Here is a 21379-nt window from a genome sequence, read left to right as displayed (position 1 = left end):
TGTCAGTAGAGTTTCTACACGTACACAGCTTGGAAGGTCTCACAACTGAAACTCTTGGTGGTAAGGCATGACAGGAACTTTGCGGTCACAGATGGTAAAAATGGCCCCAGTCTGATGTTGAACCACCGGCTGATGAAGGCTTCGTCTTTGAACTGTGCTTCAGTGAAATTGTTGAGTTTGACCTCTCCTATCACATCGAGAACCGTGGACAAGGACTGAGTGAGGTTCCGGGCCTGTAATGGGGAGAAAAATGTGTTCATAACCAGGCCTGCAAATGATGCCGAGGCGTCGGATAAGACTGGAGAACCACATCTACCTTGTCGGAATATCGGTCGAGGGCCTCATCCAGAACGCCGGCCACTTTGGCAAAGAACGCCTTCCAGGTTTCTATGGGGTAACTGTTGCTGTTGGGAAGTTTGCACTCCAGCAGTGTGACCAAGCTGTCCGCTGATAGAGATTCCACCTTGAGGAAGAAAAGGAAAATGTGATTCATGACAACGGGGCCCAAGCACCACTTATGCCGTCGGATGTCAAAACACCAAGCGATGCCTGCCAGCACTGCCGAAGGCATTTGCCAGTAAACTCCAGGTAAACCTTACCGAGGAGCATGCAAGGTCTCCCAGGCTGACATTGCAAAGCGTCCCAGAGGAGTTTGCAGAGGCCAGGTGATCCTGCGGCCGGATGCTGTGTGGCACAAACAAAGAAAAAAGACATTTTTGGCACTGCTGACACAGACTACCGAAAGACCTGACTACGCCTCCAAATATTCACTCACCTGTTGGCGCTAGCGCAAAGACTCTCCACTGTAGAAGAAAAAAATTCACATTAACAAAGATTTTAGGCACCAAACATCTATTGAGATGAAAGCATGTTTTCTAAGACAGACTAACACAAGACACGCTGGACAGGGACTTACCATCGACAACTGTCTCTGAGCACTAGAGGACAGAAAAACGTAAATTCAACTGAATCATTGCACATCACAGGGTACTTGAAAATAGATTAATTCAGTGTGAGGGCATGTTGTGCAGTGTGTTTCTACTTTAGAATATACTTACCACACCGACTGGATACGGTGGTCTACAGCCTGTGTGAGAAGACAAACAGAGCAATGGTTAGAAGAGAGGAGACCACAGTCGTACCAAGAAGGAATCCGATACTCTACTGCTAAGCACCGCGTGACTAGTCGGGCATCCTATACCTTGTGGGAACCTCTGTGCCAGATATTCTCGGCTAGATTGGAGGTCTGCTGAAACGCTCGCTGGAAGTGTCTTCAAAGACTCGTCAAAAGCCACGATTCTAAGAGAAAGGAAAAATTGACATGCATCAGCTCAAGAATGGATGTTTTTGCACTTACCTCTTTAAAACTCAACCCTGCAGTAAGGACCTCTGAAGGATGTGAAAGAGAGGGAAGAGTGTCTCACATGGCTTTGAAAGAGTCACAGCTGATGTTCAGGGGGATGACGCTCAGACTCGCAGGACGGACGCTGGCTAGCAGAACAACCAGATTGACCTGGAACCACAGGGTAAAGTCGCTCGTTTGGAAGGTGGGGAATCTGGGAGCCAGGGCCGTCAGTGTCAGGTTGAGCATGACGTCTCTCACAGCTGCGTTGGTAATGTAGGTGATGTTTTGCTAAAAACAAAAGAGGCAAATCAGTCAGGGATGAGGCCAGACACAGGCCTACGCTGCTTACCACTGTCGTTCCAGACGGTATTTGGCAAGTGATGAAGTTTGACCTTCCATGCGACCCACTCACCTGCGCCGTGACAGCGGCACAAGCCTCCCAGAAACGGTCGAGTTCCCCATCGTCTGGAGATCCCACTATGCTGCCAAAGACTTCTGTCAAGACAGTCACATTCTCAAGAGCACCACTACTGGGGTCCAGAACCAACTCAGCTTTCTGGTCCGGTGAGAGCGAGTCCAAAGTTGCCAGCTGTGGAGAAAGAAAATAGTTATTGGCAAAAAAAACGTATCGCAAGTGACAGCAGCTGAATCTTGAAATGGGAAAAGACGCTTTCTTAAACGGTGTGGTGTGGAGAACAACGTTTCAAAGTGCCAATGAGGTTTCTCTTACTCCTGTAATGTTCAGTTCTTTAAAGGCAGAGTAGTCTACTTCTTTGGAGAATGGACCCAGGTTGACCTCCAGCCATTCGGCATCATTCTGGATGTCCAGTCTGCAGGCTAGAAAATAAACAAAAACGTGGGTCAAAGCCTGAGGTAAGCGCCAACATCTCGGGAATTTATAAAAGATTTGGAAATGGGAAGCTTCCGCAAGGCTCAGGAAATCTTGGGTCAGAATCCAGGTTAATATAAGCTAGCTTGGTGTGTGCAAGGGCCAGTTACCTCTTTTGTTGAACGTGGCCAAGAACTGCTTCAGATGTTTCACAAGGACGTTGGCGATTCCCTTTCTTCTGGTGAGCGGCATTTTCTTGGAGACCTTGCCCATTCCTTTCACACTACGAGAGAAGAATTTTTCAGATATTAAAGTTTTTCTTAAGTTTGCCAGCCGTCATGATGTTCTTCTACTGCCACGATAACTTGCATCATTCAGGTCTTGCACTGAAGAGCCATCAGAGAGATTACACAGTGCTTACATGACTTGGTAGTTGGTGCAGTTTGTCTGTGCGGTGGTTTGAGTGAGCATCTCTGTAGTGAAACTGGGGAGGACAGGAATTAGTTTCACGTGGAACCAGGCGATCCAGGCCGATACCTCAAACTGCAGGAAATGAACGCTGATGATGTTGAAGGTGCGGTTCATGGCAAAGTCTCTCACGGGAGGGGCAATATCTGGAATCTGTGGAGACAGGAGAGACATGAGCGTTCATATTCCCTATGAAGGGCACCAGCACGGTGCGCTGGGAATCTTTGTCGTCTTGAGTGGATGGCGTGAATTACCTCGGGAGCCACGCTCAGTGCTGTCAGAAACTGGTCAACATTTTGAAGAGCATCTCCCTCCTCTAGGCGATCAAAGATGGCCTCCATTTTTGTGGAGTCATTCAGTGCTCCGGAAGTCAGAGTCAGCTGTGCTGCCTGGGATGGCGTCAGCAGTTCCAGAGACTCAAACTACAGCACGCGATGGAAAAGCAGTTAGGGACGTGCTTAGCCAGGAAGCTAACAGATGATTTGATGTGAATGATCAGGAAATGATGGAGGGGACTTACGCTGGAGAAATTGCCATTGAGTTTTTGTAGATCTTCCAGTGGCGCGTAAACCGCAAAGTCGCCAAAGTTCTTCTGAAGCCAGTCTTTGCTGCCTAGGGTGCCAGTGATGCAGCCAGGATCTGAAATAAATACAGCAAAGAAACATGATCGTCATGCGTGTGCTCTTACTCAGGAGAGACATCACAGTGTCAAGTTTGAACATTTTCTCAAAGCCTGGGAGTCTTTTCCCAAGCACCAACCTGATGAGTTTCCTCTTGAGAGGAACGGATACAGGAAGCGAGTGAAGATGGTTCGCCTTTGCTCCTCATCCATGGATGTTGACCGGTTGCTGAGAGCTGCCACCCTGAATGGATAAACACATGAACAAGGATAAGATCGCCTTGCTCGTGAGCAGAAGTGAAATTGCATCAAGCATTGTTTGTCAATAGAGTTTCTGCACGTACACAGCTTGGAAGGTCTCACAACTGAAACTCTTGGTGGTAAGGCATGACAGGAACTTTGCGGTCACAGATGGTAAAAATGGCCCCAGTCTGATGTTGAACCACCGGCTGATGAAGGCTTCGTCTTTGAACTGTGCTTCAGTGAAATTGTTGAGTTTGACCTCTCCTATCACATCGAGAACCGTGGACAAGGACTGAGTGAGGTTCCGGGCCTGTAATGGGGAGAAAAGTGTGTTCATAACCAGGCCTGCAAATGATGCCGAGGCGTCGGATAAGACTGGAGAACCACATCTACCTTGTCGGAATATCGGACGAGGGCCTCATCCAGAACGCCGGCCACTTTGGCAAAGAACGCCTTCCAGGTTTCTATGGGGTAACTGTTGCTGTTGGGAAGTTTGCACTCCAGCAGTGTGACCAAGCTGTCCGCTGATAGAGATTCCACCTTGAGGAAGAAAAGGAAAATGTGATTCATGACAACGGGGCCCAAGCACCACTTATGCCGTCGGATGTCAAAACACCAAGCGATGCCTGCCAGCACTGCCGAAGGCATTTGCCAGTAAACTCCAGGTAATCCTTACCGAGGAGCACGCAAGGTCTCCCAGGCTGAAATTGCAAAGCGTCCCAGAGGAGTTTGCAGAGGCCAGGTGATCCTGCAGCGGGATGCTGTGTGGCACAAATAAAAGAAAAAAGACATTTTTGGCACTGCTGACACAGACTAACGAAAGACCTGACTATGCCTCCAAATATTCACTCACGTGTTGGCGCTGGCGCAAAGACTCTCCACTGTAGAAGAAAAAAATTCACATTAACAAAGATTTTAGGCACCAAACATCTATTGAGATGAAAGCATGTTTTCTAAGACAGACTAATACAAGACACGCTGGACAGGGACTTACCATCGACAACTGTCTCTGAGCACTAGAGGACAGAAAAACGTAAATTCAACTGAATCATTGCACATCACAGGGTACTTGAAAATAGATTAATTCAGTGTGAGGGCATGTTGTGCAGTGTGTTTCCACTTTAGAATATACTTACCACACCGACTGGATACGGTGGTCTACAGCCTGTGTGAGAAGACAAACAGAGCAAAGGTTAGAAGTGAGGAGACCACAGTCGTACCAAGAAGGAATCAGATACTCTACTGCTAAGCACCGCGTGACTAGTCGGGCATCCTATACCTTGTGGGAAACTCTGTGCCAGATAATCTCGGCTAGATTGGAGGTCTGCTGAAACGCTCCCTGGAAGTGTCTTCAAAGACTCGTCAAAAGCCACGATTCTAAGAGAAAGGAAAAATTGACATGCATCAGCTCGAGAATGGATGTTTTTGCACTTACCTCTTTAAAACTTAACCCTGCAGTAAGGACCTCTGAAGGATGTGAAAGAGAGGGAAGAGTGTCTCACATGGCTTTGAAAGAGTCACAGCTGATGTTCAGGGGGATGACGCTCAGACTCGCAGGACGGACGCTGGCTAGCAGAACAACCAGATTGACCTGGAACCACAGGGTAAAGTCGCTCGTTTGGAAGGTGGGGAATCTGGGAGCCAGGGCCGTCAGTGTCAGGTTGAGCATGACGTCTCTCACAGCTGCGTTGGTAATGTAGGTGATGTTTTGCTAAAAACAAAAGAGGCAAATCAGTCAGGGATGAGGCCAGACACAGGCCTACGCTGCTTACCACTGTCGTTCCAGACGGTATTTGGCAAGTGATGAAGTTTGACCTTCCATGCGACCCACTCACCTGCGCCGTGACAGCGGCACAAGCCTCCCAGAAACGGTCGAGTTCCCCATCGTCTGGAGATCCCACTATGCTGCCAAAGACTTCTGTCAAGACAGTCACATTCTCAAGAGCACCACTACTGGGGTCCAGAACCAACTCAGCTTTCTGGTCCGGTGAGAGCGAGTCCAAAGTTGCCAGCTGTGGAGAAAGAAAATAGTTATTGGCAAAAAAAACGTATCGCAAGTGACAGCAGCTGAATCTTGAAATGGGAAAAGACGCTTTCTTAAACGGTGTGGTGTGGAGAACAACGTTTCAAAGTGCCAATGAGGTTTCTCTTACTCCTGTAATGTTCAGTTCTTTAAAGGCAGAGTAGTCTACTTCTTTGGAGAATGGACCCAGGTTGACCTCCAGCCATTCGGCATCATTCTGGATGTCCAGTCTGCAGGCTAGAAAATAAACAAAAACGTGGGTCAAAGCCTGAGGTAAGCGCCAACATCTCGGGAATTTATAAAAGATTTGGAAATGGGAAGCTTCCGCAAGGCTCAGGAAATCTTGGGTCAGAATCCAGGTTAATATAAGCTAGCTTGGTGTGTGCAAGGGCCAGTTACCTCTTTTGTTGAACGTGGCCAAGAACTGCTTCAGATGTTTCACAAGGACGTTGGCGATTCCCTTTCTTCTGGTGAGCGGCATTTTCTTGGAGACCTTGCCCATTCCTTTCACACTACGAGAGAAGAATTTTTCAGATATTAAAGTTTTTCTTAAGTTTGCCAGCCGTCATGATGTTCTTCTACTGCCACGATAACTTGCATCATTCAGGTCTTGCACTGAAGAGCCATCAGAGAGATTACACAGTGCTTACATGACTTGGTAGTTGGTGCAGTTTGTCTGTGCGGTGGTTTGAGTGAGCATCTCTGTAGTGAAACTGGGGAGGACAGGAATTAGTTTCACGTGGAACCAGGCGATCCAGGCCGATACCTCAAACTGCAGGAAATGAACGCTGATGATGTTGAAGGTGCGGTTCATGGCAAAGTCTCTCACGGGAGGGGCAATATCTGGAATCTGTGGAGACAGGAGAGACATGAGCGTTCATATTCCCTATGAAGGGCACCAGCACGGTGCGCTGGGAATCTTTGTCGTCTTGAGTGGATGGCGTGAATTACCTCGGGAGCCACGCTCAGTGCTGTCAGAAACTGGTCAACATTTTGAAGAGCATCTCCCTCCTCTAGGCGATCAAAGATGGCCTCCATTTTTGTGGAGTCATTCAGTGCTCCGGAAGTCAGAGTCAGCTGTGCTGCCTGGGATGGCGTCAGCAGTTCCAGAGACTCAAACTACAGCACGCGATGGAAAAGCAGTTAGGGACGTGCTTAGCCAGGAAGCTAACAGATGATTTGATGTGAATGATCAGGAAATGATGGAGGGGACTTACGCTGGAGAAATTGCCATTGAGTTTTTGTAGATCTTCCAGTGGCGCGTAAACCGCAAAGTCGCCAAAGTTCTTCTGAAGCCAGTCTTTGCTGCCTAGGGTGCCAGTGATGCAGCCAGGATCTGAAATAAATACAGCAAAGAAACATGATCGTCATGCGTGTGCTCTTACTCAGGAGAGACATCACAGTGTCAAGTTTGAACATTTTCTCAAAGCCTGGGAGTCTTTTCCCAAGCACCAACCTGATGAGTTTCCTCTTGAGAGGAACGGATACAGGAAGCGAGTGAAGATGGTTCGCCTTTGCTCCTCATCCATGGATGTTGACCGGTTGCTGAGAGCTGCCACCCTGAATGGATAAACACATGAACAAGGATAAGATCGCCTTGCTCGTGAGCAGAAGTGAAATTGCATCAAGCATTGTTTGTCAATAGAGTTTCTGCACGTACACAGCTTGGAAGGTCTCACAACTGAAACTCTTGGTGGTAAGGCATGACAGGAACTTTGCGGTCACAGATGGTAAAAATGGCCCCAGTCTGATGTTGAACCACCGGCTGATGAAGGCTTCGTCTTTGAACTGTGCTTCAGTGAAATTGTTGAGTTTGACCTCTCCTATCACATCGAGAACCGTGGACAAGGACTGAGTGAGGTTCCGGGCCTGTAATGGGGAGAAAAGTGTGTTCATAACCAGGCCTGCAAATGATGCCGAGGCGTCGGATAAGACTGGAGAACCACATCTACCTTGTCGGAATATCGGACGAGGGCCTCATCCAGAACGCCGGCCACTTTGGCAAAGAACGCCTTCCAGGTTTCTATGGGGTAACTGTTGCTGTTGGGAAGTTTGCACTCCAGCAGTGTGACCAAGCTGTCCGCTGATAGAGATTCCACCTTGAGGAAGAAAAGGAAAATGTGATTCATGACAACGGGGCCCAAGCACCACTTATGCCGTCGGATGTCAAAACACCAAGCGATGCCTGCCAGCACTGCCGAAGGCATTTGCCAGTAAACTCCAGGTAATCCTTACCGAGGAGCACGCAAGGTCTCCCAGGCTGAAATTGCAAAGCGTCCCAGAGGAGTTTGCAGAGGCCAGGTGATCCTGCAGCGGGATGCTGTGTGGCACAAATAAAAGAAAAAAGACATTTTTGGCACTGCTGACACAGACTAACGAAAGACCTGACTATGCCTCCAAATATTCACTCACGTGTTGGCGCTGGCGCAAAGACTCTCCACTGTAGAAGAAAAAAATTCACATTAACAAAGATTTTTGGCACCAAACATCTATTGAGATGAAAGCATGTTTTCTAAGACAGACTAATACAAGACACGCTGGACAGGGACTTACCATCGACAACTGTCTCTGAGCACTAGAGGACAGAAAAACGTAAATTCAACTGAATCATTGCACATCACAGGGTACTTGAAAATAGATTCATTCAGTGTGAGGGCATGTTGTGCAGTGTGTTTCCACTTTAGAATATACTTACCACACCGACTGGATACGGTGGTCTACAGCCTGTGTGAGAAGACAAACAGAGCAAAGGTTAGAAGTGAGGAGACCACAGTCGTACCAAGAAGGAATCCGATACTCTACTGCTAAGCACCGCGTGACTAGTCGGGGCATCCTATACCTTGTGGGAAACTCTGTGCCAGATAATCTCGGCTAGATTGGAGGTCTGCTGAAACGCTCCCTGGAAGTGTCTTCAAAGACTCGTCAAAAGCCACGATTCTAAGAGAAGGAAAAATTGACATGCATCAGCTCGAGAATGGATGTTTTTGCACTTACCTCTTTAAAACTTAACCCTGCAGTAAGGACCTCTGAAGGATGTGAAAGAGAGGGAAGAGTGTCTCACATGGCTTTGAAAGAGTCACAGCTGATGTTCAGGGGGATGACGCTCAGACTCGCAGGACGGACGCTGGCTAGCAGAACAACCAGATTGACCTGGAACCACAGGGTAAAGTCGCTCGTTTGGAAGGTGGGGAATCTGGGAGCCAGGGCCGTCAGTGTCAGGTTGAGCATGACGTCTCTCACAGCTGCGTTGGTAATGTAGGTGATGTTTGCTAAAAACAAAAGAGGCAAATCAGTCAGGGATGAGGCCAGACACAGGCCTACGCTGCTTACCACTGTCGTTCCAGACGGTATTTGGCAAGTGATGAAGTTTGACCTTCCATGCGACCCACTCACCTGCGCCGTGACAGCGGCACAAGCCTCCCAGAAACGGTCGAGTTCCCCATCGTCTGGAGATCCCACTATGCTGCCAAAGACTTCTGTCAAGACAGTCACATTCTCAAGAGCACCACTACTGGGGTCCAGAACCAACTCAGCTTTCTGGTCCGGTGAGAGCGAGTCCAAAGTTGCCAGCTGTGGAGAAAGAAAATAGTTATTGGCAAAAAAAACGTATCGCAAGTGACAGCAGCTGAATCTTGAAATGGGAAAAGACGCTTTCTTAAACGGTGTGGTGTGGAGAACAACGTTTCAAAGTGCCAATGAGGTTTCTCTTACTCCTGTAATGTTCAGTTCTTTAAAGGCAGAGTAGTCTACTTCTTTGGAGAATGGACCCAGGTTGACCTCCAGCCATTCGGCATCATTCTGGATGTCCAGTCTGCAGGCTAGAAAATAAACAAAAACGTGGGTCAAAGCCTGAGGTAAGCGCCAACATCTCGGGAATTTATAAAAGATTTGGAAATGGGAAGCTTCCGCAAGGCTCAGGAAATCTTGGGTCAGAATCCAGGTTAATATAAGCTAGCTTGGTGTGTGCAAGGGCCAGTTACCTCTTTTGTTGAACGTGGCCAAGAACTGCTTCAGATGTTTCACAAGGACGTTGGCGATTCCCTTTCTTCTGGTGAGCGGCATTTTCTTGGAGACCTTGCCCATTCCTTTCACACTACGAGAGAAGAATTTTTCAGATATTAAAGTTTTTCTTAAGTTTGCCAGCCGTCATGATGTTCTTCTACTGCCACGATAACTTGCATCATTCAGGTCTTGCACTGAAGAGCCATCAGAGAGATTACACAGTGCTTACATGACTTGGTAGTTGGTGCAGTTTGTCTGTGCGGTGGTTTGAGTGAGCATCTCTGTAGTGAAACTGGGGAGGACAGGAATTAGTTTCACGTGGAACCAGGCGATCCAGGCCGATACCTCAAACTGCAGGAAATGAACGCTGATGATGTTGAAGGTGCGGTTCATGGCAAAGTCTCTCACGGGAGGGGCAATATCTGGAATCTGTGGAGACAGGAGAGACATGAGCGTTCATATTCCCTATGAAGGGCACCAGCACGGTGCGCTGGGAATCTTTGTCGTCTTGAGTGGATGGCGTGAATTACCTCGGGAGCCACGCTCAGTGCTGTCAGAAACTGGTCAACATTTTGAAGAGCATCTCCCTCCTCTAGGCGATCAAAGATGGCCTCCATTTTTGTGGAGTCATTCAGTGCTCCGGAAGTCAGAGTCAGCTGTGCTGCCTGGGATGGCGTCAGCAGTTCCAGAGACTCAAACTACAGCACGCGATGGAAAAGCAGTTAGGGACGTGCTTAGCCAGGAAGCTAACAGATGATTTGATGTGAATGATCAGGAAATGATGGAGGGGACTTACGCTGGAGAAATTGCCATTGAGTTTTTGTAGATCTTCCAGTGGCGCGTAAACCGCAAAGTCGCCAAAGTTCTTCTGAAGCCAGTCTTTGCTGCCTAGGGTGCCAGTGATGCAGCCAGGATCTGAAATAAATACAGCAAAGAAACATGATCGTCATGCGTGTGCTCTTACTCAGGAGAGACATCACAGTGTCAAGTTTGAACATTTTCTCAAAGCCTGGGAGTCTTTTCCCAAGCACCAACCTGATGAGTTTCCTCTTGAGAGGAACGGATACAGGAAGCGAGTGAAGATGGTTCGCCTTTGCTCCTCATCCATGGATGTTGACCGGTTGCTGAGAGCTGCCACCCTGAATGGATAAACACATGAACAAGGATAAGATCGCCTTGCTCGTGAGCAGAAGTGAAATTGCATCAAGCATTGTTTGTCAATAGAGTTTCTGCACGTACACAGCTTGGAAGGTCTCACAACTGAAACTCTTGGTGGTAAGGCATGACAGGAACTTTGCGGTCACAGATGGTAAAAATGGCCCCAGTCTGATGTTGAACCACCGGCTGATGAAGGCTTCGTCTTTGAACTGTGCTTCAGTGAAATTGTTGAGTTTGACCTCTCCTATCACATCGAGAACCGTGGACAAGGACTGAGTGAGGTTCCGGGCCTGTAATGGGGAGAAAAGTGTGTTCATAACCAGGCCTGCAAATGATGCCGAGGCGTCGGATAAGACTGGAGAACCACATCTACCTTGTCGGAATATCGGACGAGGGCCTCATCCAGAACGCCGGCCACTTTGGCAAAGAACGCCTTCCAGGTTTCTATGGGGTAACTGTTGCTGTTGGGAAGTTTGCACTCCAGCAGTGTGACCAAGCTGTCCGCTGATAGAGATTCCACCTTGAGGAAGAAAAGGAAAATGTGATTCATGACAACGGGGCCCAAGCACCACTTATGCCGTCGGATGTCAAAACACCAAGCGATGCCTGCCAGCACTGCCGAAGGCATTTGCCAGTAAACTCCAGGTAATCCTTACCGAGGAGCACGCAAGGTCTCCCAGGCTGAAATTGCAAAGCGTCCCAGAGGAGTTTGCAGAGGCCAGGTGATCCTGCAGCGGGATGCTGTGTGGCACAAATAAAAGAAAAAAGACATTTTTGGCACTGCTGACACAGACTAACGAAAGACCTGACTATGCCTCCAAATATTCACTCACGTGTTGGCGCTGGCGCAAAGACTCTCCACTGTAGAAGAAAAAAATTCACATTAACAAAGATTTTTGGCACCAAACATCTATTGAGATGAAAGCATGTTTTCTAAGACAGACTAATACAAGACACGCTGGACAGGGACTTACCATCGACAACTGTCTCTGAGCACTAGAGGACAGAAAAACGTAAATTCAACTGAATCATTGCACATCACAGGGTACTTGAAAATAGATTCATTCAGTGTGAGGGCATGTTGTGCAGTGTGTTTCCACTTTAGAATATACTTACCACACCGACTGGATACGGTGGTCTACAGCCTGTGTGAGAAGACAAACAGAGCAAAGGTTAGAAGTGAGGAGACCACAGTCGTACCAAGAAGGAATCCGATACTCTACTGCTAAGCACCGCGTGACTAGTCGGGCATCCTATACCTTGTGGGAAACTCTGTGCCAGATAATCTCGGCTAGATTGGAGGTCTGCTGAAACGCTCCCTGGAAGTGTCTTCAAAGACTCGTCAAAAGCCACGATTCTAAGAGAAAGGAAAAATTGACATGCATCAGCTCGAGAATGGATGTTTTTGCACTTACCTCTTTAAAACTTAACCCTGCAGTAAGGACCTCTGAAGGATGTGAAAGAGAGGGAAGAGTGTCTCACATGGCTTTGAAAGAGTCACAGCTGATGTTCAGGGGGATGACGCTCAGACTCGCAGGACGGACGCTGGCTAGCAGAACAACCAGATTGACCTGGAACCACAGGGTAAAGTCGCTCGTTTGGAAGGTGGGGAATCTGGGAGCCAGGGCCGTCAGTGTCAGGTTGAGCATGACGTCTCTCACAGCTGCGTTGGTAATGTAGGTGATGTTTTGCTAAAAACAAAAGAGGCAAATCAGTCAGGGATGAGGCCAGACACAGGCCTACGCTGCTTACCACTGTCGTTCCAGACGGTATTTGGCAAGTGATGAAGTTTGACCTTCCATGCGACCCACTCACCTGCGCCGTGACAGCGGCACAAGCCTCCCAGAAACGGTCGAGTTCCCCATCGTCTGGAGATCCCACTATGCTGCCAAAGACTTCTGTCAAGACAGTCACATTCTCAAGAGCACCACTACTGGGGTCCAGAACCAACTCAGCTTTCTGGTCCGGTGAGAGCGAGTCCAAAGTTGCCAGCTGTGGAGAAAGAAAATAGTTATTGGCAAAAAAAACGTATCGCAAGTGACAGCAGCTGAATCTTGAAATGGGAAAAGACGCTTTCTTAAACGGTGTGGTGTGGAGAACAACGTTTCAAAGTGCCAATGAGGTTTCTCTTACTCCTGTAATGTTCAGTTCTTTAAAGGCAGAGTAGTCTACTTCTTTGGAGAATGGACCCAGGTTGACCTCCAGCCATTCGGCATCATTCTGGATGTCCAGTCTGCAGGCTAGAAAATAAACAAAAACGTGGGTCAAAGCCTGAGGTAAGCGCCAACATCTCGGGAATTTATAAAAGATTTGGAAATGGGAAGCTTCCGCAAGGCTCAGGAAATCTTGGGTCAGAATCCAGGTTAATATAAGCTAGCTTGGTGTGTGCAAGGGCCAGTTACCTCTTTTGTTGAACGTGGCCAAGAACTGCTTCAGATGTTTCACAAGGACGTTGGCGATTCCCTTTCTTCTGGTGAGCGGCATTTTCTTGGAGACCTTGCCCATTCCTTTCACACTACGAGAGAAGAATTTTTCAGATATTAAAGTTTTTCTTAAGTTTGCCAGCCGTCATGATGTTCTTCTACTGCCACGATAACTTGCATCATTCAGGTCTTGCACTGAAGAGCCATCAGAGAGATTACACAGTGCTTACATGACTTGGTAGTTGGTGCAGTTTGTCTGTGCGGTGGTTTGAGTGAGCATCTCTGTAGTGAAACTGGGGAGGACAGGAATTAGTTTCACGTGGAACCAGGCGATCCAGGCCGATACCTCAAACTGCAGGAAATGAACGCTGATGATGTTGAAGGTGCGGTTCATGGCAAAGTCTCTCACGGGAGGGGCAATATCTGGAATCTGTGGAGACAGGAGAGACATGAGCGTTCATATTCCCTATGAAGGGCACCAGCACGGTGCGCTGGGAATCTTTGTCGTCTTGAGTGGATGGCGTGAATTACCTCGGGAGCCACGCTCAGTGCTGTCAGAAACTGGTCAACATTTTGAAGAGCATCTCCCTCCTCTAGGCGATCAAAGATGGCCTCCATTTTTGTGGAGTCATTCAGTGCTCCGGAAGTCAGAGTCAGCTGTGCTGCCTGGGATGGCGTCAGCAGTTCCAGAGACTCAAACTACAGCACGCGATGGAAAAGCAGTTAGGGACGTGCTTAGCCAGGAAGCTAACAGATGATTTGATGTGAATGATCAGGAAATGATGGAGGGGACTTACGCTGGAGAAATTGCCATTGAGTTTTTGTAGATCTTCCAGTGGCGCGTAAACCGCAAAGTCGCCAAAGTTCTTCTGAAGCCAGTCTTTGCTGCCTAGGGTGCCAGTGATGCAGCCAGGATCTGAAATAAATACAGCAAAGAAACATGATCGTCATGCGTGTGCTCTTACTCAGGAGAGACATCACAGTGTCAAGTTTGAACATTTTCTCAAAGCCTGGGAGTCTTTTCCCAAGCACCAACCTGATGAGTTTCCTCTTGAGAGGAACGGATACAGGAAGCGAGTGAAGATGGTTCGCCTTTGCTCCTCATCCATGGATGTTGACCGGTTGCTGAGAGCTGCCACCCTGAATGGATAAACACATGAACAAGGATAAGATCGCCTTGCTCGTGAGCAGAAGTGAAATTGCATCAAGCATTGTTTGTCAATAGAGTTTCTGCACGTACACAGCTTGGAAGGTCTCACAACTGAAACTCTTGGTGGTAAGGCATGACAGGAACTTTGCGGTCACAGATGGTAAAAATGGCCCCAGTCTGATGTTGAACCACCGGCTGATGAAGGCTTCGTCTTTGAACTGTGCTTCAGTGAAATTGTTGAGTTTGACCTCTCCTATCACATCGAGAACCGTGGACAAGGACTGAGTGAGGTTCCGGGCCTGTAATGGGAGAAAAGTGTGTTCATAACCAGGCCTGCAAATGATGCCGAGGCGTCGGATAAGACTGGAGAACCACATCTACCTTGTCGGAATATCGGACGAGGGCCTCATCCAGAACGCCGGCCACTTTGGCAAAGAACGCCTTCCAGGTTTCTATGGGGTAACTGTTGCTGTTGGGAAGTTTGCACTCCAGCAGTGTGACCAAGCTGTCCGCTGATAGAGATTCCACCTTGAGGAAGAAAAGGAAAATGTGATTCATGACAACGGGGCCCAAGCACCACTTATGCCGTCGGATGTCAAAACACCAAGCGATGCCTGCCAGCACTGCCGAAGGCATTTGCCAGTAAACTCCAGGTAATCCTTACCGAGGAGCACGCAAGGTCTCCCAGGCTGAAATTGCAAAGCGTCCCAGAGGAGTTTGCAGAGGCCAGGTGATCCTGCAGCGGGATGCTGTGTGGCACAAATAAAAGAAAAAAGACATTTTTGGCACTGCTGACACAGACTAACGAAAGACCTGACTATGCCTCCAAATATTCACTCACGTGTTGGCGCTGGCGCAAAGACTCTCCACTGTAGAAGAAAAAAATTCACATTAACAAAGATTTTTGGCACCAAACATCTATTGAGATGAAAGCATGTTTTCTAAGACAGACTAATACAAGACACGCTGGACAGGGACTTACCATCGACAACTGTCTCTGAGCACTAGAGGACAGAAAAACGTAAATTCAACTGAATCATTGCACATCACAGGGTACTTGAAAATAGATTCATTCAGTGTGAGGGCATGTTGTGCAGTGTGTTTCCACTTTAGAATATACTTACCACACCGACTGGATACGGTGGTCTACAGCCTGTGTGAGAAGACAAACAGAGCAAAGGTTAGAAGTGAGGAGACCACAGTCGTACCAAGAAGGAATCCGATACTCTACTGCTAAGCACCGCGTGACTAGTCGGGCATCCTATACCTTGTGGGAAACTCTGTGCCAGATAATCTCGGCTAGATTGGAGGTCTGCTGAAACGCTCCCTGGAAGTGTCTTCAAAGACTCGTCAAAAGCCACGATTCTAAGAGAAAGGAAAAATTGACATGCATCAGCTCGAGAATGGATGTTTTTGCACTTACCTCTTTAAAACTTAACCCTGCAGTAAGGACCTCTGAAGGATGTGAAAGAGAGGGAAGAGTGTCTCACATGGCTTTGAAAGAGTCACAGCTGATGTTCAGGGGGATGACGCTCAGACTCGCAGGACGGACGCTGGCTAGCAGAACAACCAGATTGACCTGGAACCACAGGGTAAAGTCGCTCGTTTGGAAGGTGGGGAATCTGGGAGCCAGGGCCGTCAGTGTCAGGTTGAGCATGACGTCTCTCACAGCTGCGTTGGTAATGTAGGTGATGTTTTGCTAAAAACAAAAGAGGCAAATCAGTCAGGGATGAGGCCAGACACAGGCCTACGCTGCTTACCACTGTCGTTCCAGACGGTATTTGGCAAGTGATGAAGTTTGACCTTCCATGCGACCCACTCACCTGCGCCGTGACAGCGGCACAAGCCTCCCAGAAACGGTCGAGTTCCCCATCGTCTGGAGATCCCACTATGCTGCCAAAGACTTCTGTCAAGACAGTCACATTCTCAAGAGCACCACTACTGGGGTCCAGAACCAACTCAGCTTTCTGGTCCGGTGAGAGCGAGTCCAAAGTTGCCAGCTGTGGAGAAAGAAAATAGTTATTGGCAAAAAAAACGTATCGCAAGTGACAGCAGCTGAATCTTGAAATGGGAAAAGACGCTTTCTTAAACGGTGTGGTGTGGAGAACAACGTTTCAAAGTGCCAATGAGGTTTCTCTTACTCCTGTAATGTTCAGTTCTTTAAAGGCAGAGTAGTCTACTTCTTTGGAGAATGGACCCAGGTTGACCTCCAGCCATTCGGCATCATTCTGGATGTCCAGTCTGCAGGCTAGAAAATAAACAAAAACGTGGGTCAAAGCCTGAGGTAAGCGCCAACATCTCGGGAATTTATAAAAGATTTGGAAATGGGAAGCTTCCGCAAGGCTCAGGAAATCTTGGGTCAGAATCCAGGTTAATATAAGCTAGCTTGGTGTGTGCAAGGGCCAGTTACCTCTTTTGTTGAACGTGGCCAAGAACTGCTTCAGATGTTTCACAAGGACGTTGGCGATTCCCTTTCTTCTGGTGAGCGGCATTTTCTTGGAGACCTTGCCCATTCCTTTCACACTACGAGAGAAGAATTTTTCAGATATTAAAGTTTTTCTTAAGTTTGCCAGCCGTCATGATGTTCTTCTACTGCCACGATAACTTGCATCATTCAGGTCTTGCACTGAAGAGCCATCAGAGAGATTACACAGTGCTTACATGACTTGGTAGTTGGTGCAGTTTGTCTGTGCGGTGGTTTGAGTGAGCATCTCTGTAGTGAAACTGGGGAGGACAGGAATTAGTTTCACGTGGAACCAGGCGATCCAGGCCGATACCTCAAACTGCAGGAAATGAACGCTGATGATGTTGAAGGTGCGGTTCATGGCAAAGTCTCTCACGGGAGGGGCAATATCTGGAATCTGTGGAGACAGGAGAGACATGAGCGTTCATATTCCCTATGAAGGGCACCAGCACGGTGCGCTGGGAATCTTTGTCGTCTTGAGTGGATGGCGTGAATTACCTCGGGAGCCACGCTCAGTGCTGTCAGAAACTGGTCAACATTTTGAAGAGCATCTCCCTCCTCTAGGCGATCAAAGATGGCCTCCATTTTTGTGGAGTCATTCAGTGCTCCGGAAGTCAGAGTCAGCTGTGCTGCCTGGGATGGCGTCAGCAGTTCCAGAGACTCAAACTACAGCACGCGATGGAAAAGCAGTTAGGGACGTGCTTAGCCAGGAAGCTAACAGATGATTTGATGTGAATGATCAGGAAATGATGGAGGGGACTTACGCTGGAGAAATTGCCATTGAGTTTTTGTAGATCTTCCAGTGGCGCGTAAACCGCAAAGTCGCCAAAGTTCTTCTGAAGCCAGTCTTTGCTGCCTAGGGTGCCAGTGATGCAGCCAGGATCTGAAATAAATACAGCAAAGAAACATGATCGTCATGCGTGTGCTCTTACTCAGGAGAGACATCACAGTGTCAAGTTTGAACATTTTCTCAAAGCCTGGGAGTCTTTTCCCAAGCACCAACCTGATGAGTTTCCTCTTGAGAGGAACGGATACAGGAAGCGAGTGAAGATGGTTCGCCTTTGCTCCTCATCCATGGATGTTGACCGGTTGCTGAGAGCTGCCACCCTGAATGGATAAACACATGAACAAGGATAAGATCGCCTTGCTCGTGAGCAGAAGTGAAATTGCATCAAGCATTGTTTGTCAATAGAGTTTCTGCACGTACACAGCTTGGAAGGTCTCACAACTGAAACTCTTGGTGGTAAGGCATGACAGGAACTTTGCGGTCACAGATGGTAAAAATGGCCCCAGTCTGATGTTGAACCACCGGCTGATGAAGGCTTCGTCTTTGAACTGTGCTTCAGTGAAATTGTTGAGTTTGACCTCTCCTATCACATCGAGAACCGTGGACAAGGACTGAGTGAGGTTCCGGGCCTGTAATGGGGAGAAAAGTGTGTTCATAACCAGGCCTGCAAATGATGCCGAGGCGTCGGATAAGACTGGAGAACCACATCTACCTTGTCGGAATATCGGACGAGGGCCTCATCCAGAACGCCGGCCACTTTGGCAAAGAACGCCTTCCAGGTTTCTATGGGGTAACTGTTGCTGTTGGGAAGTTTGCACTCCAGCAGTGTGACCAAGCTGTCCGCTGATAGAGATTCCACCTTGAGGAAGAAAAGGAAAATGTGATTCATGACAACGGGGCCCAAGCACCACTTATGCCGTCGGATGTCAAAACACCAAGCGATGCCTGCCAGCACTGCCGAAGGCATTTGCCAGTAAACTCCAGGTAATCCTTACCGAGGAGCACGCAAGGTCTCCCAGGCTGAAATTGCAAAGCGTCCCAGAGGAGTTTGCAGAGGCCAGGTGATCCTGCAGCGGGATGCTGTGTGGCACAAATAAAAGAAAAAAGACATTTTTGGCACTGCTGACACAGACTAACGAAAGACCTGACTATGCCTCCAAATATTCACTCACGTGTTGCGCTGGCGCAAAGACTCTCCACTGTAGAAGAAAAAAATTCACATTAACAAAGATTTTTGGCACCAAACATCTATTGAGATGAAAGCATGTTTTCTAAGACAGACTAATACAAGACACGCTGGACAGGGACTTACCATCGACAACTGTCTCTGAGCACTAGAGGACAGAAAAACGTAAATTCAACTGAATCATTGCACATCACAGGGTACTTGAAAATAGATTCATTCAGTGTGAGGGCATGTTGTGCAGTGTGTTTCCACTTTAGAATATACTTACCACACCGACTGGATACGGTGGTCTACAGCCTGTGTGAGAAGACAAACAGAGCAAAGGTTAGAAGTGAGGAGACCACAGTCGTACCAAGAAGGAATCAGATACTCTACTGCTAAGCACCGCGTGACTAGTCGGGCATCCTATACCTTGTGGGAAACTCTGTGCCAGATAATCTCGGCTAGATTGGAGGTCTGCTGAAACGCTCCCTGGAAGTGTCTTCAAAGACTCGTCAAAAGCCACGATTCTAAGAGAAAGGAAAAATTGACATGCATCAGCTCGAGAATGGATGTTTTTGCACTTACCTCTTTAAAACTTAACCCTGCAGTAAGGACCTCTGAAGGATGTGAAAGAGAGGAAGAGTGTCTCACATGGCTTTGAAAGAGTCACAGCTGATGTTCAGGGGGATGACGCTCAGACTCGCAGGACGGACGCTGGCTAGCAGAACAACCAGATTGACCTGGAACCACAGGGTAAAGTCGCTCGTTTGGAAGGTGGGGAATCTGGGAGCCAGGGCCGTCAGTGTCAGGTTGAGCATGACGTCTCTCACAGCTGCGTTGGTAATGTAGGTGATGTTTTGCTAAAAACAAAAGAGGCAAATCAGTCAGGGATGAGGCCAGACACAGGCCTACGCTGCTTACCACTGTCGTTCCAGACGGTATTTGGCAAGTGATGAAGTTTGACCTTCCATGCGACCCACTCACCTGCGCCGTGACAGCGGCACAAGCCTCCCAGAAACGGTCGAGTTCCCCATCGTCTGGAGATCCCACTATGCTGCCAAAGACTTCTGTCAAGACAGTCACATTCTCAAGAGCACCACTACTGGGGTCCAGAACCAACTCAGCTTTCTGGTCCGGTGAGAGCGAGTCCAAAGTTGCCAGCTGTGGAGAAAGAAAATAGTTATTGGCAAAAAAAACGTATCGCAAGTGACAGCAAGCTGAATCTTGAAATGGGGAAAAGACGCTTTCTTAAACGGTGTGGTGTGGAGAACAACGTTTCAAAGTGCCAATGAGGTTTCTCTTACTCCTGTAATGTTCAGTTCTTTAAAGGCAGAGTAGTCTACTTCTTTGGAGAATGGACCCAGGTTGACCTCCAGCCATTCGGCATCATTCTGGATGTCCAGTCTGCAGGCTAGAAAATAAACAAAAACGTGGGTCAAAGCCTGAGGTAAGCGCCAACATCTCGGGAATTTATAAAAGATTTGGAAATGGGAAGCTTCCGCAAGGCTCAGGAAATCTTGGGTCAGAATCCAGGTTAATATAAGCTAGCTTGGTGTGTGCAAGGGCCAGTTACCTCTTTTGTTGAACGTGGCCAAGAACTGCTTCAGATGTTTCACAAGGACGTTGGCGATTCCCTTTCTTCTGGTGAGCGGCATTTTCTTGGAGACCTTGCCCATTCCTTTCACACTACGAGAGAAGAATTTTTCAGATATTAAAGTTTTTCTTAAGTTTGCCAGCCGTCATGATGTTCTTCTACTGCCACGATAACTTGCATCATTCAGGTCTTGCACTGAAGAGCCATCAGAGAGATTACACAGTGCTTACATGACTTGGTAGTTGGTGCAGTTTGTCTGTGCGGTGGTTTGAGTGAGCATCTCTGTAGTGAAACTGGGGAGGACAGGAATTAGTTTCACGTGGAACCAGGCGATCCAGGCCGATACCTCAAACTGCAGGAAATGAACGCTGATGATGTTGAAGGTGCGGTTCATGGCAAAGTCTCTCACGGGAGGGGCAATATCTGGAATCTGTGGAGACAGGAGAGACATGAGCGTTCATATTCCCTATGAAGGGCACCAGCACGGTGCGCTGGGAATCTTTGTCGTCTTGAGTGGATGGCGTGAATTACCTCGGGAGCCACGCTCAGTGCTGTCAGAAACTGGTCAACATTTTGAAGAGCATCTCCCTCCTCTAGGCGATCAAAGATGGCCTCCATTTTTGTGGAGTCATTCAGTGCTCCGGAAGTCAGAGTCAGCTGTGCTGCCTGGGATGGCGTCAGCAGTTCCAGAGACTCAAACTACAGCACGCGATGGAAAAGCAGTTAGGGACGTGCTTAGCCAGGAAGCTAACAGATGATTTGATGTGAATGATCAGGAAATGATGGAGGGGACTTACGCTGGAGAAATTGCCATTGAGTTTTTGTAGATCTTCCAGTGGCGCGTAAACCGCAAAGTCGCCAAAAGTTCTTCTGAAGCCAGTCTTTGCTGCCTAGGGTGCCAGTGATGCAGCCAGGATCTGAAATAAATACAGCAAAGAAACATGATCGTCATGCGTGTGCTCTTACTCAGGAGAGACATCACAGTGTCAAGTTTGAACATTTTCTCAAAGCCTGGGAGTCTTTTCCCAAGCACCAACCTGATGAGTTTCCTCTTGAGAGGAACGGATACAGGAAGCGAGTGAAGATGGTTCGCCTTTGCTCCTCAT

The 21379-nt window shown here is 48.1% G+C and overlaps 1 protein-coding gene across 1 annotated transcript; it reads right to left on the bottom strand.

Moving 5' to 3' along the window:
- Positions 1–771: 771 nt before the first annotated feature.
- On the bottom strand, positions 772–21129 carry LOC116223256. Its single transcript, XM_031579300.1, has 85 exons — positions 21071–21129; positions 20805–20972; positions 20504–20703; positions 20253–20365; positions 19984–20090; positions 19664–19840; positions 19331–19539; positions 19109–19206; positions 18966–18994; positions 18824–18845; positions 18684–18710; positions 18507–18643; positions 18224–18370; positions 17932–18140; positions 17728–17831; positions 17489–17607; positions 17223–17390; positions 16922–17121; positions 16671–16783; positions 16402–16508; positions 16084–16260; positions 15751–15959; positions 15528–15625; positions 15385–15413; positions 15243–15264; positions 15102–15129; positions 14925–15009; positions 14642–14788; positions 14351–14559; positions 14147–14250; positions 13908–14026; positions 13642–13809; positions 13341–13540; positions 13090–13202; positions 12821–12927; positions 12503–12679; positions 12170–12378; positions 11947–12044; positions 11804–11832; positions 11662–11683; positions 11521–11548; positions 11344–11428; positions 11061–11207; positions 10769–10977; positions 10565–10668; positions 10326–10444; positions 10060–10227; positions 9759–9958; positions 9508–9620; positions 9239–9345; positions 8589–9097; positions 8367–8464; positions 8223–8251; positions 8081–8102; positions 7940–7967; positions 7763–7847; positions 7480–7626; positions 7188–7396; positions 6984–7087; positions 6745–6863; positions 6479–6646; positions 6178–6377; positions 5927–6039; positions 5658–5764; positions 5340–5516; positions 5007–5215; positions 4784–4881; positions 4641–4669; positions 4499–4520; positions 4358–4385; positions 4181–4265; positions 3898–4044; positions 3606–3814; positions 3402–3505; positions 3163–3281; positions 2897–3064; positions 2596–2795; positions 2345–2457; positions 2076–2182; positions 1758–1934; positions 1425–1633; positions 1202–1299; positions 1059–1087; positions 917–938; positions 772–803 (listed from the first exon to the last, which is right to left on the bottom strand). Exons 2-85 carry the CDS (start codon positions 20889–20891, stop codon positions 772–774), a joined length of 10323 nt encoding a protein of 3440 aa, XP_031435160.1. The 5' UTR covers positions 20892–20972; positions 21071–21129.
- Positions 21130–21379: the final 250 nt, after the last annotated feature.

Source organism: Clupea harengus, chromosome 13 (genome assembly GCF_900700415.2).
Source record: "Clupea harengus chromosome 13, Ch_v2.0.2, whole genome shotgun sequence".
NCBI classification, from domain to species: domain Eukaryota; kingdom Metazoa; phylum Chordata; class Actinopteri; order Clupeiformes; family Clupeidae; genus Clupea; species Clupea harengus.
The sequence above is the reverse complement of the archived record's forward strand: the minus strand, read 5'-3'. Positions and strand labels throughout refer to the sequence as shown.

Excerpts from the sequence above, each read along its gene's own strand:
- LOC116223256 (XM_031579300.1), bottom strand. The coding sequence starts at position 20,891 with ATGGAGGCCATCTTTGATCGCCTAGAGGAGGGAGATGCTCTTCAAAAT. Across the intron at positions 18,846-18,965 it reads CACCGTATCCAGTCGGTGTG|TGCTCAGAGACAGTTGTCGA; the intron begins GTAAGTATATTC and ends TCTGTCCTCTAG. Across the intron at positions 2,796-2,896 it reads CACTGAGCGTGGCTCCCGAG|ATTCCAGATATTGCCCCTCC; the intron begins GTAATTCACGCC and ends CTGTCTCCACAG.